The sequence below is a fragment of the Callorhinchus milii genome, unplaced genomic scaffold (genome assembly GCF_018977255.1).
Source record: "Callorhinchus milii isolate IMCB2004 unplaced genomic scaffold, IMCB_Cmil_1.0 Scaffold11, whole genome shotgun sequence".
NCBI lineage: Eukaryota > Metazoa > Chordata > Chondrichthyes > Chimaeriformes > Callorhinchidae > Callorhinchus > Callorhinchus milii.
The window spans coordinates 5,679,377-5,697,567 of record NW_024704752.1 but is presented as its reverse complement, the minus strand read 5'-3'; the positions used below and the strand labels follow the sequence as shown (position 1 = coordinate 5,697,567).

Below are 18,191 nucleotides of genomic sequence, written 5' to 3'. Positions count from 1 at the left end.
GCTAAGCTGTTCCCAAACGCCAGAGGCCTCCTGATCACCAGAGGATTTATATTGTTGAGCAAACCTCAACCTTGTGTGAAACAAATGACCTACAGGTCTTGCTCAGCCACACACCAGATCAGTAAGTCAGCTAAACTGCAACACTGAGTACGATCAACTACAACTGCCACCAAAACTTGCACTCAAATGTGTGTCTGTGTGTGTGTGTGTGTCAGCCTGGCTCAGTCGGTCGCATTCTTGCCTCTGAGGCAGAAGGTTGTGGGTTAAAGCCCTATATCGGTACTTGTCTAAGCTGACATTCCATTTCAATGCTGGGGGTGAGTTGCATTGTCGGGAGTGCCGTCCTTCGGATGAGGCGTTAAACCGAGCTCCCGGTCGGCCTGTTCAGGTGGACGTTAAAGATCCTGTTGCGCTATTCGAAAAAAGAAGGGAGTTTCTCTCTCCCAGTGTCCTGACCCAACAATCCCCCAAATAAAATTGATTGCTCACTCCATGGCAGTTCGTGTGTGCCTTCCCTGTGTGCAAATTCAATGCTGCATTCACCTACAAATACAGTCACTGCATTCTCTAGTAAAATCCCGTGAAGCACTTTGAGATGTCTTGATAATAATAATAATAATAATCCTTGCATTCGATATAGCGCTTTTCACGTCGGGAGGACGTCCCAAAGCGCTTCACAGAATAATAATAATAATCCTTGCATTTGATATAGCGCTTTTCACGTCGGGAGGACGTCCCAAAGCGCTTCACAGAAGACACTGTAAAGTAAATTGACTGTATATTTGTGGGCGAACGCAGCAGCCAATTGCACACAGCAATGTCCCACAAACAATCGTAGATTGAAAATGACCAATTTATTATTGTCTTTTGTTTTGGAGGGATTATTATTAGGCGTGTGGAGTAAGGAAACTTGCCCAAGGTTTCGCCCTGCCTGGAATTGAACTCAGATCTCGAAGATTTCTTGATGATATGGTAAGGCGTGATGTCAAATACAAGGACCATCATTATCGATCACCTTCCTTTGAACCGCTCCTATATATGTTTGCTTATAATGAGCCCATTCTGCATCCAGCGCCAAGGGTGGTTGGTTAAGTAGGACTTGACCCAGGCACGTGTGGTCCCACTGAGGTAATTGAGGGAAGAAAAGACGCGGTGGAGGAGGACGGCGTGATCGACTGTGTGTCGAATGCAGTGGAGAGGTCCAGGAGGACAAGGAGGCAGAAGGGGCCGTGGTCACGGATGGAGAGGACTTCATTAGTGATTTGATGAACATTGTCTCATGTGGGCTGGGCAGAACCCAGACTGCAGGGGCTCGAGTAGGGAGTGGAGGGAGATATATGTGTGAATGAAGTTGATTTGCAACAACAGATTCCAGAACTTTAGGAAGGAAAGGCAACTTGGAAATGAGCCGGTAGTTATTAAACAGGAAACGACCTGTGATCTGTTCCTTAGATATTTTCACAACTCCACTTTTTTTTAAACTACAAAACAATGACCCAGAATTCCGCCTAGTCTCAGCCTGTGAGATTTTTTTGTGTGTTGTTATGTTACTTGTAAGCAAGGTAGAAGCTTGTGGTGTTAAAGGGTCAATGGCAGCATGGATACAGAACTGGCTGGGAGACAGAAAGCAGAGAATGATGGTGAAGGTTTATTTTTCTGGCTGGAGGGAAGTGTGCAGTGTTGTCCCCCAGGGATCGGTATTGGGACCACTGCTGTTTTTGATCTATATAAATGACCTGGACTCGGTATAGGGAGTACAATTTCCAAGATGATACGAAGCTAGGAAAAGTAGTAAACAATGAGGAGGGTAGTAGCAGACTGCAAGAGGACAGAGACAGACTGGTAAAACGGGCAAGACACGTGGCAGATGAAGCTTAATGTGGAGAAATACAAAGTGAAGCATTTTGGGAAGAAGAATGAGGAGAGGCAATATAAGCTGACGGTACAATCTTAAAGGGGGTGAAGGAACTGTGGGACCTGGGGTTGCATATAAGTAAATCTTTGAAGGTGGCAGGATAGGTAGACAAAGCTGTTAATGAAGCATACGGGATATAAGGCTTTATAAATAGGGGTATAGAATACAAAAGTCAATGATGAACCTTTATAAAACACTGGTTAGACCTCAGCGAGAGACAGTGTTCAGTTCTGGGCACCACACTTTAGGAAGGATATTAAGGCATTGGAGAGGGTGCAAAGGTGATTTACAAGGATAGTACAAGGAATGAGGGACTTCAGTTATGAGGACAGGCTAGAGAAGCTAGGATTATTTTCCTTGGAGCAGAAAAGGTTAAGAGGAGACTTAACAGAAGTCTTCAAAATGGTGAGGGGATCCGATAGGGTGAACAAGGAGAAACTATTTTCACTGATGGATGAGTCAGTAACCCGAGGACACTGATTTTAAATAGTTGCTGAAAGAAGCAGAGGGGAGGTTCAGAGAAAATGTTTTACACATTGAGTTGTTTGGATCTGGAATGCATTGCATGAAAGGGTGGTGGAAGTCGAATCAATAACTTTTAAGATTCGAGGTAGATAATTATTTGGGGAGGACAAGTTTGCAGGAGAGAGCGGGGGAAGTGGGATTGATTTGGGTAGCTCTTTTCAGATACGATAGGCCAAATGGCCTCCTTCTGTGCTGTATAATTCTATGTCCGGCTTCCAAATTAAGAGTGGATTTCATAATTTTCCACCATCCTTAGATTTTAAGACAAAAAAACACTCTTGTATATTCTACGTTAACTTCCTGAGTAACACTGTTGACTGGGTCTGAACAATCTATGGGTTGAATTCACCTCAACACAACCAGCTATTTATCAAACACACCGAGGTTGACATTGTGTTGTCTGAGGCGCCACCTACAGGCACTTCATCCCTCCTTTCATAACCATTCACACAGCCTCTTAGTCTCAGATACATTTTTTCTTCTTTCTATAATCTCTCACTATTGCCTTCACTTGTCTTGCACCATCAACACCTCTGATCTCATCATCTCATCATTTGTTTTCTGGTTAGCCGGGTGTCTTGACACAAATGCCTAAAGCCATCACCATGTTTAAGGGTATCCCAACCAAACTGGGATTTGGTGCCAAACCGGCACATGGATAAATTGTTGGAATGGAATGTGCACTCCCTCCCTGGAGGGACACATCCTCCTTACCTAATCTCAGAAAGTATTAGACGCAGGTTGGCAAGAGCCAAGGCTTGGGGATCTCTCTCCCCAACCCTGCCTGACATAGTTCTCAAACATTCACAAATCGCTGCCTGTCCTTCCTCTGGGGGGAGGATATGGAGAAAGAGACATGGTGTTAGAGTAGAGAGGTTCGGTGGGGGAGCACCAGCACAGACACGATGGGGAGAGAGAGCTCCAAGTGGGCAGCCTCCCTGTGCGGATTCCCACAATCTGGTGGTAAGTGCGCCATCTGGTGGCATAGTCCAGAACTGGTAAACCCGAGTCTTAAAGCCTGAAATGTGTAGAAGGACTATTGATGATGTGAGTGAGGGTCACACTGAACCGGGCACAGGCTAATAATAATCATAACCCTTACATTTGATACAGCGACTTCTCACATCCGGAGGATGTCTCAAAGAGCTTCACAGGATTCACAAAACTCCTGTTCCCCGCCCGCCCCGTTTTCTTACCTTGAATTCTTATTTTCAGTTGCAGACGAGTCGAGTGTAATAATGTCTGATACCAGTAACTTCCTCCTCACTCATTCCATGTTACAGATGTCGCTCCGATCATTGTAACGGATCATTATCTGCCATGAAAATGATGACGCTCACACACTCACACCGATCCTCTGGACGTCTAAATACAGTTAAACACCTGTACTGACTACTTCTAAATACAATTATCATCATTCTTCCACGTTTCAGTTGTTGGTCAGTGCACTGTAGGAAAAAAAATGGGCGTAACAGGACTTTGTAAACACCCTGTACAGTGTAGTGACTGTTTATTTGTAGGCAAACACAGAGGCCAATTATGCACAGCAATATCCCCCACACATCCATGAAGTGAGTGGCCAATTTTATTTGGAGGTTTGTTGGCCATGACACCAGGTTAAACTCCCGTCTCTTTTTGAATAGTGCCATGGGATCTTTAACATCCACCTGAACAGGCAGATGGGACCTCAGTTTAACTAAGGCTCATCCGAACTCTGACAATACCGTGCTCCCCGGAGTGTCAGCATAGACTGAGTGCTGACGTGGGGGACTTGAACCCACAACCTCATGACTCAGAAGCGAGAGTGCTATGGTTTGAGCTGGACTGCTGACAGTACTGGGAATGGATATCAGGTGGATGAAGAATGTAACCCCTGCTCTGGGCTGGGGTTGAGATCTCCTGTCATTTTCCATTGAATTCCAAGCAAAAGCACTTCCCCTCACAGCGCTCGGCTCCTCAGTCGCGAGAGCAAATAATGCATGTTGAGCATCACGCTTTTTCAAAAGTGAAACAAAAAGCCAGTGAATTTTGAAACTTGCTTGTGCTCTTGGGTTAAATTTGTGTGACTGATGTGATCCAAATGCTCCTTTGCAGAACACACTGCAGCACCTTTAGCCAGAACTGAACGGTCTTTCCTGTTCGTTATTATCTGGTTGGACCCCTGCCTCCCCGGATCCTCCACAACTTGTGCCTTGCATACATTATACAGCCATTCTCTGAGTGAAACATTCATCTATGCCCTATTCAATCCTATTCCTATGTTGGGAGTGCCAGAGTAAGGGTAAGAGCACCTCGCAAGCAAGAGAACCCAGGTTCGATTCCCAGTCAGGGCAAAACCTTAGAGTAAGTTTCCTTACTCCACACTCCGCTGTTTATCTAGCAGTAAGCAGGAACTCGGTTGTTAGTCCATTGGCAGATTGCTTTCTGAGAGTAATAATCCCTCCAAAAAAAAACATAAAAATTTGGCCACTTCAATCCACGACTGGTTGTGGGTCACCGCTGTGCGAAATTACCTGGAACTTCATTGCCAACTCCATTATACAGTCAACATAAGAATGTTTTGGCATTCTATTGCGTACGTGTGTGGGGGGGGGGTGCAGTGGAAGAATAGACAACTACACTGAGCTGGAATCCGGACCAGTGGTACCTGGAGAGGCTTTGGAAGCGGAATGATTCCCCTGGAGAAGAGAAGGCTCAGGGAAATCTGACTGAAATATTCCCGACCCTAAAGGTTATAAAGAAAACCCTAATAACCAGTTTAACAGTCATAACGAGAAGCTGCGGTCTCCAAGGTCAGGAGCGGGACAGTGAGCAACCAGTCCAGAGTGAAACACTTTACACACAGAGCGGAGAGTGTGGAGAGTGGACACGTCACGGACGCAGATTGTGTCAGCAAATTCAAGTGGGAACCAGACAGCTACAATCATTGACAGGTGCGAGAGGCAGAGCAGTGTAGGATTTTCTTTAATACTGGACCCCAACAGTCTCTCTGTGTCCCGTGCACTGCCGTGGTCCCATGTAACACTCTTTCCCAGATAAACTTGCCAGAGAAGGAGAGAGGGATTGGGAGGGAAGAGGGAGAGAATGAGGGGGAGCAAGTGAGGAGAGTGGGAGAGGAGAAAGGGGATGCCATGCAGCGAGCTAAGCTGAACAACCTTCAATCAATAAAGTGAAATGCAGACCATTTTTTGCGTTTTTGGCAATTTTGTTTTTTTTTTAATTTTTTTTCCATACAGCAAGAATCAAAGATATAGCGGTAATAATGAAATAAGCAGGAAAAAACAACTTGCAGCCAAGGAGAGAAGTGTACGTTATCAAACTACAAGCAAAAGTAAGTCCATGATTATACAAGAGTAAAACCAAGCATCTATCTGTCCTTTTAGCAGGTGAAGGTACAGGTTGGTTTGTTTGCAATTTTCTTTGCAACAAAAATAAGTAGCGATTTTACTGATTTTTTCGTGGGAACTTAAAATGATCAAATTTTTTTTGCATTTTTTTTAATTCTTCGAATTTTTATTAAAAATATTTATTTCTTCATAAAATGAAACTTGTCTTCTCTCTGGTTTGGTGGGGGAGGGAAGGAGGAAAAATATGCATTTGACTTTTTTAAGTGCGTTTGTTTTAAGCGCTCCGAGATGCCATCGAGGGCACTATATAAATGCAAGTTGTTGTTGTTTAAGAGCTTTTTGGCTAGGGGGGAAGGTGGGTCGGGGAGGGAGGGGGTATTTTCATTATCTAAAAATCGACTCTCAACTGCGAAAAGGACCAGCAACTGCAAGAGCATTGAGCTCAGTGAGGCTTTATTATTATTTTTGTGCCTGACTCTGTGTGTGTGTGTGTTTTTGGTTTATTTATCAAAAAAAATTAAAACAGACATTTCTTCCAAAGTTGAAATGAAAGTGACGAGTCATTTTGTTTTGTTTCAGTTGTACGAACCATTCCTCGCTTTCCCTGGATAAGCGAATGACCAAATTCAGTTTACAGAACCGATTGATCAGTATATAAGACGTCTAATTTTACCTTCCTTTCCTTGCTGTTGTTTGAAAACCTCTAGACATGCAGTAGATAATTTTTTTTAGATAAATTTCTCTCTTTTTTTATACATATATATTTTGTATATTGTATATATATTCATTGATGTGAAGATGTCTTTCACTTTCTTAAATATATATATTTGTTATATATATATATCTCTCTTAAGTGACGTGGAGATATTTTGCTAGTGAACATTAACCTGTTAACAGCTGATGAACCTGTTCTGTAAAATGATTTGGAGCTTTGTTTCAAACCCTGTGGGGAGTTAGTTATCAGTCGTGAGATCTTGAAAGGATATCTTATCACTCTTAGCTGAAAATAATCCTGGCAAACTACAAACTGCCACATGAAGCAAAGCATTATTTTGCCTTTTTCGGGGGCGGTTCAGAGTGTCACTCTCGCTGCCCTCTTTTTTTTTTGCAAGTTTTTTAAAGTTTTTTTTGTTCAGCCTGTCGTTTTTAATTACCTTAACAAAATTCCTCGTTATTATAGACATTTTTTTTATTCAAAATAAGATCTTACTATTTTACAGGTTTTCTTTGTTTGACTATGTACAGAAGTGCAAAGAGTCAACCACCTTCCAGGCTTCCCATCCCTCGCTTTCTCTAATTGCTGCATAATCAACCTCTGAAGAGTTTTTTTTGCACACAATCAGATTCATTCTTGACTTTTTTTCCTTAAAAAGTAAGCTTTCGATTAATATTTGAATTCATGACATTTTTTTTAAAAAAAGAAAAATCCCTCAATCTATCGATTATGCAGCTTCTGTCTCAAGAAACGTCTGACGAACCAGATTAGGGATTTTAAAAAATACTGAAACAATATCTTACAACCTGAATGATTACAGTAGAAAATAACTTCAATTCTAATTTCTAGGAACCTAGAGATTTCCATCTTGACTTAATTACAAAGAAAATAAATCATTAAAATATTACGTTATTGTCTGCCAGGATTGTTGCCATAGCAACAACTTAACTTCCCAATGAGTGCATCATTGTAAGTTATCCGTACAAAATATCATTTGTTCTCTAAATGCAACCTACAGGAGGGAAACAATGACGGACATGCTTACATTTAAGTGTAAGTCGGTAAAATATAAATCATTCTTTAGCTGTTTAAGAATTAAATGACACTTACATGTAAATTCAACACTATGAGTAAATTATGGAGGAGAAAAAAAGCTATAAAACTTTAGACACTTTTTAATCTGTTAAATCCTAATAAACAAAAATATTCTATCAACTAAAAAAAATATTAAAACTGTATCCAACATTGAAACATAATAGAAAAAAAATGAAAACAAAATCTATTTTTTTTATATATGTAAGAAACTACAAATTGAAAGAAGGAAAGGAGGATAAAAGGGCTACATTAACAATAGAGTCTACACCTAGATGTCCTTAAACAGGATTGAAATAACATTTAAAATGGGTTCCAACCCGTAATATAATCTAAGGCTTTAATAGATGTATAGTACAATCAATAAAAATCAATGCGACCATCTTAAACTATCAAGCGCATCTCCTGACTTTATCTACTTATAACCCTGCGTTCAGCTCGGAAGTATGGAAAATTCAGGAATTGAACTTTCACTTCTCCGGTTTCTGTCTCACTAACACACCTGGCCCCGCTACAGCATAGAACAGGCTGAGCGGAGCAGAGCGAAGCTATCACCTTAACAAGCTGCAAAAGATCTGAAAGGGGGGTGGGGGGAGGGGGGGGGGAGGAAAAAGAGATTTCTTTTGGATGAACCATTAAAATACACAGTATAATTTTACCTGTGTGTTTTTTTTATATAAGGCTTAAATGCAGTTACTCTGAAAAAAATCACATATAAAATCCACCCAAAAACATATCCCACCCCGTTGCTAATTTTAATAAACATCTTCATTTAATTCCTGTTTTGGTTTATCATGCATCCTTATAACAGTGCTTCTTTCCTCCTTTGCGATTTTCTAATTTAGAGTCACTCTCGCGTGGGTGCATTTGGTTTTTTTTTACGTGCGTGTGCGTGCGCGCGTGGGAGAGAATATAGGTGTGTGACTTTGATCGAACAAAGGCAGGATCCACCGCCGCAGAAACGTTTATAGTCGAATCGACTTGTGACAGAGGAACAAATCGGAGCAAATTAAACTGCACAAATGGTTGAATCTTAGGTCTCTGCAAAATGGCACCTTCGGGGCTGAAGTGGTTTGACTCTTAGTTTGTAGCTAACAATCCCCCCCATGCCACAGCATGATTCCTCTGAAGCATTTGGTGAAGGGGTCTGTTACTAACACTTGCCAACGCTGGCAAAGTCAAGATGGCACGTCTTAAATATGATTAATATCCCTCGCTGGGCATTAACAGATAACGATTGTATAGAGCAGAACAACAAACAAGTTCATCCTCAAGGCTCCCAAAGTTTCATTTCTGTTATTGGGAAGCAAAGGTGCCATTTTCAGAGAGAACTTTGGCATGGAAAAGGTTAATGACGGAGCATTAGCAGGAGCAAAATGTGGCTATTCGGTAAATGTGTTAACACTGCAGTAATAATACTCTGTGAGTTAAATGCACAGTCTATGGCACTTAATGTGTACCCCTTACAACACGTCATTTAAAGCTATGGTGTGCTTTAAAACAAAGGTCAGACACCGTTGCGGGTTGTTTGCTCAGCACATTCATCTCTGTCCATTGCCTCTTTAAATCCTTCTCACAATCTTATTAGAATATAACCCTTAACACAGAACACTGTGCATGCACAATCAAGTTGACACTAATGGCAAAATAGTATTTTTTAAATACAAGGTGCACCGTTTTTTTTTTTTGTTTTTTTTTTCAGTTTTCCATTTTGTAAACTTGAAATAAAACATTTAATTCCTAACATCGAAAATGATGGGCTTGGTCTAGGAGGTACCTATACATACTATATATTAAAGTGTACATCGTTGTTTACCTTTCCATCCAAGAGACAAGACATACTGTATGTAAGAAATAGGCTACGTTATGCATATCTCGGATTTGATGCATAATTCAGTACGAGAAAAGGCGAATGACGCTGGATGTTGATTGAGACCTTCTCCCAGCTCTGCTGCTGGTGAAACACTCAAGGCTGGGTGGAAGTCTCAGTTTGCGGCATTTGGATTTTTCCAATTGGACATTTTGTTCCTGATGAACCATTCTCCCATTTCGTAAGCATGCAAAATGTAGAAGGTTTCACTGTTGTGGGATTGGGAATCGGATGGTGGTATTTACAGAATGGCTGCTCACTCTTGCCCTGGAAGGAGCTCCAGCGTACTGCCATCTCTTCATGCTGATCTACAGGGACCAGAGAGAACAAAGCAGCTATAATTCCTGATGCACATTTAATGCTACAGAGACAGATTAATCACAACTGAGATTTAGGTGAAGAAAGCCCTTCAGACCATTTCATCTCCTCCTGCCAGAATTCCCATGCTCCCAACATAACATCAAGACATTTCTTACTGAGTTCTGCCTTTGAGCCCCAAACACCCGTTCTGGTAATCTGTTCTAGCTATTCTGGGATTGGAGAGCTGCAGTGCGGGAGCAAGTACATAGACATAGCCGAATTTCACTGGACATAAACCCAAGTCACATTTTATGATTCCATTCATTATTAATAACAAATATAATAATGCTTGCATTTTACGCAGCATCTTTCACATCAGAGGTATAAGATGGGGCGAAGGGGGTGAGACGAGGGAAACAAGCACAAGTTTGGCCGCCTGCTGGCAGTGTTGTTAACTGCAGTCACTGTTTAGAACCCATGCCTCTGAGCGTGTCTCGTATAGTCAGCACTTGGCTGGGCAAAAGATGCTCTTCCAAGGCAACCAGAGCCTGGCATACAAACAGAGTGAAGCTCCTCTGCAGTGTAATAAACTTGTAATAACTCCAGACAGTCTGGGCAGGGGTGGGGGAGGAAGTTGCACAGCTGTATGACAAAGACATACTGTGACGAGAATGAAGCTGGGAGAATTCTTCTTTACCACAAGAAACTAGGCTACAAGATAATTTCTCAGGAACTCAGTAGAATTAAATCTCATTTGCGATTTTTCCTAAACGGATTTCTCCTTAAGAAACGCACAATTCTCTCATTTCTAAAACATTATGGGTAATAATTTGGTCCAGCATTCCTCGCAGGGCATTGGCTATGCGTGACTGCAATTGGAAAATCCCATTAGTGCCCAACATCGCCAAAGGCGATGGGCACAACACTGAAAGAAATTTTCGCCAGCACGTCCCGAAGAACAAATTTTTAGCACAAGGTGATACCAAATTGTGCAAATTCTTAACTCCAGTCTAAACTTGGAAAGCCTTTGCCCGCAATGTTTAGAAAGAAATCAGCTGCTAAATTAAGATTTGATGTAAGAATTTACCACAATTCTGCACATCCTAAATTTTAAAGCAAAACTGTTTGAAAAGACTGAAATTTCGGGCCGATTATTGCAGGAATCCGATAAGGATACATTTCGTATTCAGAAATGCACTGTGTTTATCCCCTGCAGGTGAGGTTGTTACACTTAGGATGTAACAATTTATCCCAGTAATGTTCCGCTCAGATCTTGACTTTATCTCATCCTCAGCCAAAGGCCACCAATGACCTGGCCTCAATCCCTCTACATTGTCTCATCCTTGCCTGTGTTCAGACCTTTCTACCGTGCTTACGGACATCATACTCAAATCTCCCAGGCTCTGCTACTGTCAAGAGGTCCAAGACGCTATCTCGTGTGAAGGGCACTATATAAATGCAAAATTTTGTTGTTGTTGAATAGCAGGAACCAGTCCGCTACACTAAAGACAATGAAGATGAGAAAGCCTCACGCTGACACGCTGCCAGCCAGATTTTGAGGGGGGAATGCTCAATTGGATTAAAATAATAATAAGCATAAATGACTCTTCACATCTGGCACATGGAGGCAGATGTTCGTGCAAAATAAATCATCACTACACTTGGCTGTAAATCCCGTGAAGAGGTTGAGACATTTCGATGAGGTGAAATCAAAATGCAAGGATTATATATTTATTGAAGGTGCCTGAGAGAAAAGAATGATTTTCTCCTCTTAGTATCAGGCTGGCACAAATGAGGATTTGCAGAATTAAGGCGGATTAAGTTGTTTTAATTGTGTGTTGAGGCACGGGCCATTTTCTGTTTTTTTTATTTGGCTTAGATTTCCCGTCCTTTGTTATCTTGAGCTCCTCACACCCTCTCCCACACACACACGCACAGTCACAAGTGTGCTCCAGAGCTTCTGACTGAAAAGATATTTGAGTGAATGTGAAGGATATGTTGCAAGATGCCCTGATGTATATTGATAAGGTTGCTGCTGCCAAACTGCCCGTTTCCATGGAAACACCCACAACAAGTGGTTCCCTCACAAAACCGATCAAAAAGCTTTGTCTGTATGTAATTGTTACAAAATATGTTTGAATTAATTTCTCACATCTCTGACATGCACAAGCAGGAGTACAGATAGAAAGCACAGCACACACAACCGCAAACGTGTATACACGTGCGTGTTTGTATACGCACGTGAGTGTGTGAGCATATGTTGAAGGGGTGAAAATGAATTAAAACCATTATCTATTATTCCAAAGATAAGATATTATCTATCATTCCAAAGATAAGTTTGTGGGTTTATAACAGTGCCACAAAGTCAGAATATGCCATTGTAAAATTATGGCGACCTTATCAGGACAATTAACACAAACAACCTCCTGGGGGCAGCACATCTCTAGGACTTCACAATCCTTCACAACAAGAGAGGTTGGGAAATAGAAAGACCTTGTGCCCATTTGATCTCATCGTTCTAGAATACCCAATGAGCCGTTTCTTAAAGGAGTCCCTGAAACTGTAATCTGTTCCAGATGTTAATGACCCTGTGGATGACAATACTTCCTGTTGGTTTTGAACTTGATCTTTGCAGCTGAACTTGTTCACCTCTTGTCCTGCTGTCTTGGCTTATCTGAAATTATTGTTCTGATTTATTTTCTCAATTCCCATTTAGAAACCAATACCCCTCTTTCAGGTCCCTTCTGAGATGTCTATGAAGGTACACACATACATAGGCAGAACAGCCTTTTGTCTGAAGCACAGGAGGGAACCGAACACCTCCTCATGCTTTGAAGAGAGTGGGGAGACCAGGTGAAAACTGAACAAATAAACCCCAATGCATGAAATCATTTTGCTGATACTATGGAAGGAAGAAAACCAAGGAAATGAATCTACTTACTCTTTCATCAAGGAACGTCCTACATTTGAGTAACATACTTGTGGCTAGTCAGATGATCTAAAGATATTATGGGCATCTGCAGAGAGGAAGAGAATGACACCAGGTTAATATGTGTGGCTCATCAAACACATCCAACTAACATGGAAAAGGCTAAAGACAGCTATTAACTGGAAAAAAAATGTTCACAGTACAAATAACTGCAATAACTTAGAACATACACAACGGCATCTCCTGTGCAATATTTGCAAAATGGCTAATTGTGTTTTCTGGGAGCATAAAGGAGCCTGGGGGGCAAACCAGAGGGATGTGGGTGTGAGTGTGATGGACATGGTGGACGGGGCAGCATTTTGATCTCCACCCGTTACTCCACACTCTTGTAAGCTGCTATTCACCGTCACAGAGTAGAGGGTAGAATAATGATCCTTGCATTGGAAGTAGCGTCATACACTTCAGTTTATGTCAAGTGAGGGAATTGTGCTCTTGTAGCTATGGTATGTCAGGTTGTTCCATAAGTGAGGGCAGGATTAAGATGCACTTTGCAGTCTAACAAAACCTCACAGTCTCTGTGCTTTCTCCTACAATGGACTTTGGGAAATGAAACAAGCTCTGGAGCCGCGCCCTAGTGTGAGTCACTCTCTCATGAAAATAGGGGCAGGAAGAGGAAATATTTTCTTTAGGAAAAATGTCACTCTCTAGGAAAGAAACAAGAGTCCAAAGCTCTGTGCAATGATATTAAATGATGAGGAACAGGATTCTGTATTTAACAAATATGGAGGTGTCATTTTTTGGATGAGATGTTAAACTGAGGTCCCGATTACCTGTTCAAGGTGGACATTAAAGATCCTATGGCACCAATTTCAAAAAAAAGGAGTTTCTCCTGGTGTACTGGCCAACAATCCCCCACGTAAAGTTGATCACTCACACCATGGCTGTTTGTGGGACATTGCTGTGAGCAACTGGCTGCCACGGTTCATCCACAAAATAGTCACTGCACTTTACAGTATATCCTGTGAAGCGCTTTGAGACGTTTCGACAATGTGATAAGGTGTATTATCAAATGCAAGGATTAGATTAATTACAGGGTCATGGACACCCCGTGATGTCTTAGTCCAAGGGAACATTGGAGCTGAGCTGGATCCTACCCTCAACCTTCCAGCAGGGAGCACTGGATAGTGATCAGTAGCAGGAGTCCCGGTTGATTTTCCTCTCCCGAACCTCTGGGACATTTGTAACCCTGACTGCTGGCCCATCTCAAATTCAGCAAAGAGAGGGTGGGGATCCTGCTAACCTTGCTTCCCAGCAGGGTTCAACTACAAGCTGAAGAAATCTACCGACATGAAAGGCGCTATACAAGTGTAATCTTGTTGTTGTTGCTGTGCCTGTTCTGACTTCTCGTGCTGTTAGGGGAGCTGGTGATTGCACCCTAATATTGGGAACTTGCTGGGGATTCAAACACTTGTAAAGGAATCAGAGATCTTCATATGTTCCATTAAAATGTTCAGCCCATTGTCAATAAAGCAAAACTATTTCTGATTTATATATATATATATTGTTTGAGCTCTGACCATTTCCCCAGCCAGACTGGCTCCTGTCCAAACCTCCTCCTGTGAGCTTATCTGCTGCGACAGGGAGTGGAAAGAATCAGAATCAATATAATGGCAGGAAGCACACTGTGGTTTCTACACAGAGGCAACTTCAGCAGCGACCAAACTCCAAGAGGGGATATTACCACGAGACAAAGGGTGCTACTACCTAGAACAGGACTCTACGCTGCACATTAAAGACGCCACGAGGAATAATTTATCATGGCACATGGCTGGTTGTTCTTGTCCCTCAGTGAGAAAGAGCTTTGGCCAATAACAATACGATTTCCGGTCAGGAGACATGACCTTTTTAGGGTCAAGGTAACTCTGGACAGGTGTGTTTGGAGGGGCGTTTGATGTACAGATCCTCACCATGGCTTGGGGATAGCTGCATTCACGTTCTTATTGCACATACTGGCCTTGAGGAGTAGAACCCACAAGTGCTTCTGTAAACAAAGTGGAACTCGGCAGGTCAACGTGGTCTGCATCCAGTTACCAGCAGGCATCACTACTTGTGACTCATGTTAATGACACTGTGTCTGAAACACCAGTGTGTGAGTTTACCCAATCACTCAGAGCATGAGAGCTTAGTAGAGGAAGCTTTATTCTGTATCTAACTAGTGCTGTATCTGGGAGTGCTGGATGTGACAGTGTAGACGGAGGGAGTTTTATTCTGTCTCTGCCTCATGCTAAGTTGACCTGGCAATGCTGAGTTGGTTACACTTTGGTGCCCAATATGGGAAAGTATTTCCCAGTGTCAACACCCCTCATCTCGATGCATGATGATAAATTAAAGAAAAATAAAGTTCCACTGCATAAAACTGAAGTACACAATAAAAAGCTGGTCACAGACTCAAATAAAAGCTTTCTGATGGAAGTAAATAACTGATATTTTGTTCATTAAATGGGCTGCATATTTTAATTCTGTCACTCAGGGTCCCGAATGCATGTCAGTGAAAATAGACAGGATGTCCACCACATCCTCTCAACCCCATTGTTACACCAGAGATATGAGGTTACGGAGGAGCTGAAACATGGCGATGGATCATTATCTGCCATGAAAATGATGGCGCTAACACCCACCAATCCTCTGGACGTCTAAACACAGTTAACCATTTGTACTGAATACAATTACGTACTTCTAAATACAATTATCATCGTTCTTCCACATGTTTCAGTTGTTGATCAGTGCACTATGATGGTGGGGGGTGCGGGGAGAAAGGAGGGTAACTCGGCTTTGTGAACACTCTGTACACATTTCAAATGGCTGCGGGTGAGGTGCTTGTGAGAAAGATTGCCTGTAAATTTGCAAACCTGGTTGGCTGTGGCGGAGGCGGCGAAGGGCACACTGGTTGATGTGGCTGCTGCGGACACAGTGGCAGGTGTGGCTCCGTGCATCATGGGTACTATCCAGGTAAAGGCACGTCAAAGCAGAATGGGGCAGGGTGGGGAGAGAGGGGGAGAGAGAGAGAGAGAGAGAGAGAGAGAGAGAAAGAGGGGGACAGAGAGAAAGGGAGGGAGAGACCGGGTGGAAGGGGGAGTGTTGAAGAGAGAAGGTGGGGGAAGAGGGAAATAGACCGAGAGAAGGGACAGAGAGATAGACCGAGGGAGAGAGAGAAAGATAGATGATACAGATAGATATTGACAGAAACATAGACAGACAGCAAGGCAGAGGCAAAGAAAGAGGCAAAGAAAGAGGGACAAGACCCATGCCGAGACGGAGACAGAAATACAGAGAGAAAAAGAGAAAAATCAGAGAAAGAGAGGGAAGGGCAGAGGAGAAAAATAAAATAAATAAAAAACATTTGTTACAATAAAACCATAAATTTGACGCAAACATCAACTGATACAATATTAATGACAATATTTGCTATAAGCAGCCTATCAAACTACCAATAAGTTAAAGTCAGATTAATCATATGCTTCAAAATAAGGACATCTCTCCATTACAACATTGTACAAATAGTTATTTTATGAATGCCATAAAAAATTATTAAAGTTGATCTCTTCATATATCATAATTAAAAGCTGCATTTTACTGAATTTATAGAGTAAAAGCTGATAATTCTAAACCAAGTGCTCAGACCTGTCAAATTCAACTCCCGCTTTTGTCCTAACCAGCAACTTGCTTCAAGCCAGTGAAGCGCTTCTGGATGTGAAAATAAAGCATTTTGTGTAAAGCAAGAGAGCCAGGTGGGAGAAGAGGGAACAAACAGATTACAATGCTGGTGTATATCCTGTGAAGCGCTTTTGGGACGTGATGATCAGGCGCTATATGAAATGTAAAGAGTATGGTGATTTAAACTGTTGCTCAGTGCCTCGAGGTGCCTGCGATGTGTGCTTGAAGGTGGTTCAGTCTGACCCCGAGCCGGGGTCTCAAAAATGTTTGGATTGCCAAAGGACGGTTGGCTGAGCGGAGTAGGGTGGTATGCTATAGGGCATTAATTCACTGGCTGAAGGATAGCTAATCTCGAGAGTGGATTTCGAAGGGGGTCACATGTAATTCTATGTGTACAGATAATCAAGAAACAAAGCTGGCACCTACCAACACTTGTAGCTGGTGTCATGCACAATATTGAGCCTGCCCATCATGCATTGCAACAGGAAGGTGGATTTGAAGGGGAAAAGAATTAAAAAACCCATCACACGTGTCATTAGAAACCATGGGAACAAGGAGGAAACAAATGTTATTGAGGGAAACAGTGGTCTGTGCTGGGTCAGCACAATCAAATCATACATTAGCTGCTCTATTAGAAACAGTGTGCTTTGTGAGATACAGACTTACACATGTGTGCTGGTAAGCTTACGCTTAGCGATTTGGTTATAAAACCACCTCTTTACACTGCCACCCGCAGCACCAGGGACCACAGCAGCTCACGAGGCCTCAATATACGTTCCCCCTACTGCCCTGCTCCTCACTGTTGATCTCTACACTGCTCTACGTGTCACTATATATCCGTACCACTGCTCTACATCTCAATATAGATCACTACTATCCTACATCTCACACTACCACTGCTCTCCATCTCACTTTAGATCCCTACTGCTGCACTGTACCTAACTATAATCTCTACAGCTGCTCTGCCCATCACAATAGATCTCTCTCACTGCCCTGCAGCTCAATATATCATCTCTACTGCTGCCTGGGTAGCTCTAATCCTAACTCTAATACTATGACAAAATTTGGCTAACTATTGACGAGGCTAATCCTCCTAGTCTTAACCTGTGAAACCATTTTGTCTTGAAATTTAAGATGGTGCAGAATTCACTCTTAATTTGGAAGCTGCAATTCTTAAAAAGAAACCACTTCCAAATTAAGGATGGACTGAAGAATATGTCATAATACTCAGCACGTTACATTTTAAGGCAGAAACAGTCTCACAACCTGAGGCTGGGTGGAAATTTGGAGCCTTTAGTCACTAAGAGGTGGCTGTCGGTGGTTAACCCTTGCTGCGCTATGTTCAGTGGCAGCATAAAGGTCCTGAGCAAAATCGTCAGAGACTCAGAGGAAGCGGATATGCAATTAGACTCTCAAAGCCAAAGCCACGAAAATGCAACTACGCAGATTTCTAACACAAAGTCACGACGGTGGATAACAGCAAGAGAGAGAAGCTGTTTGCACCAGCACACATAGCCTGGAGTCAAATGTGAAGCAAATCAAACATGAAGCGGCAGTGACTAAATCATCAGGTTGGCTGCACTAATGGCCAAATATTTGGATGGGTTGAATGCTGCAGGTCTCTTTACTGTGGCCACTTCTCGCTAAACGCTGCTGCCACTTTCTTAGCTTTACCAATTCTGATCTGATAGACTCAAAGCCACATTTTACTCAAAAGACCAGGGATTTCTAACTATAACAGTGGTATTTTGTTAGCCAACTAAAGAAGTTGGCCACCAATGATC

General features: G+C 42.3%; 1 protein-coding gene across 12 annotated transcripts in view; it reads right to left on the bottom strand.

Annotated features, from left to right (window-relative positions):
- Positions 1–5,956: 5,956 nt before the first annotated feature.
- Positions 5,957–18,191, bottom strand: part of mbnl1 (muscleblind-like splicing regulator 1) — a 120,181-nt gene continuing 107,946 nt past the window's right edge. For 8 of the 12 annotated variants that reach the window (XM_042339051.1, XM_042339040.1, XM_042339039.1 and 5 more), the window contains 5 exons: positions 16,834–16,869; positions 16,375–16,437; positions 15,603–15,694; positions 12,706–12,781; positions 5,957–9,772 (listed from right to left, as the gene is read on the bottom strand). In XM_042339051.1, coding sequence (XP_042194985.1) covers positions 12,725–12,781; positions 15,603–15,694; positions 16,375–16,437; positions 16,834–16,869 — 248 coding nt within the window. In that variant the 3' untranslated portion in view covers positions 5,957–9,772; positions 12,706–12,724. The remainder of the gene's footprint in view (positions 9,773–12,705; positions 12,782–15,602; positions 15,695–16,374; positions 16,438–16,833; positions 16,870–18,191) is intronic. The other 4 variants (XM_042339047.1, XM_042339049.1, XM_042339048.1 and 1 more) reach the window with 2 other exon arrangements.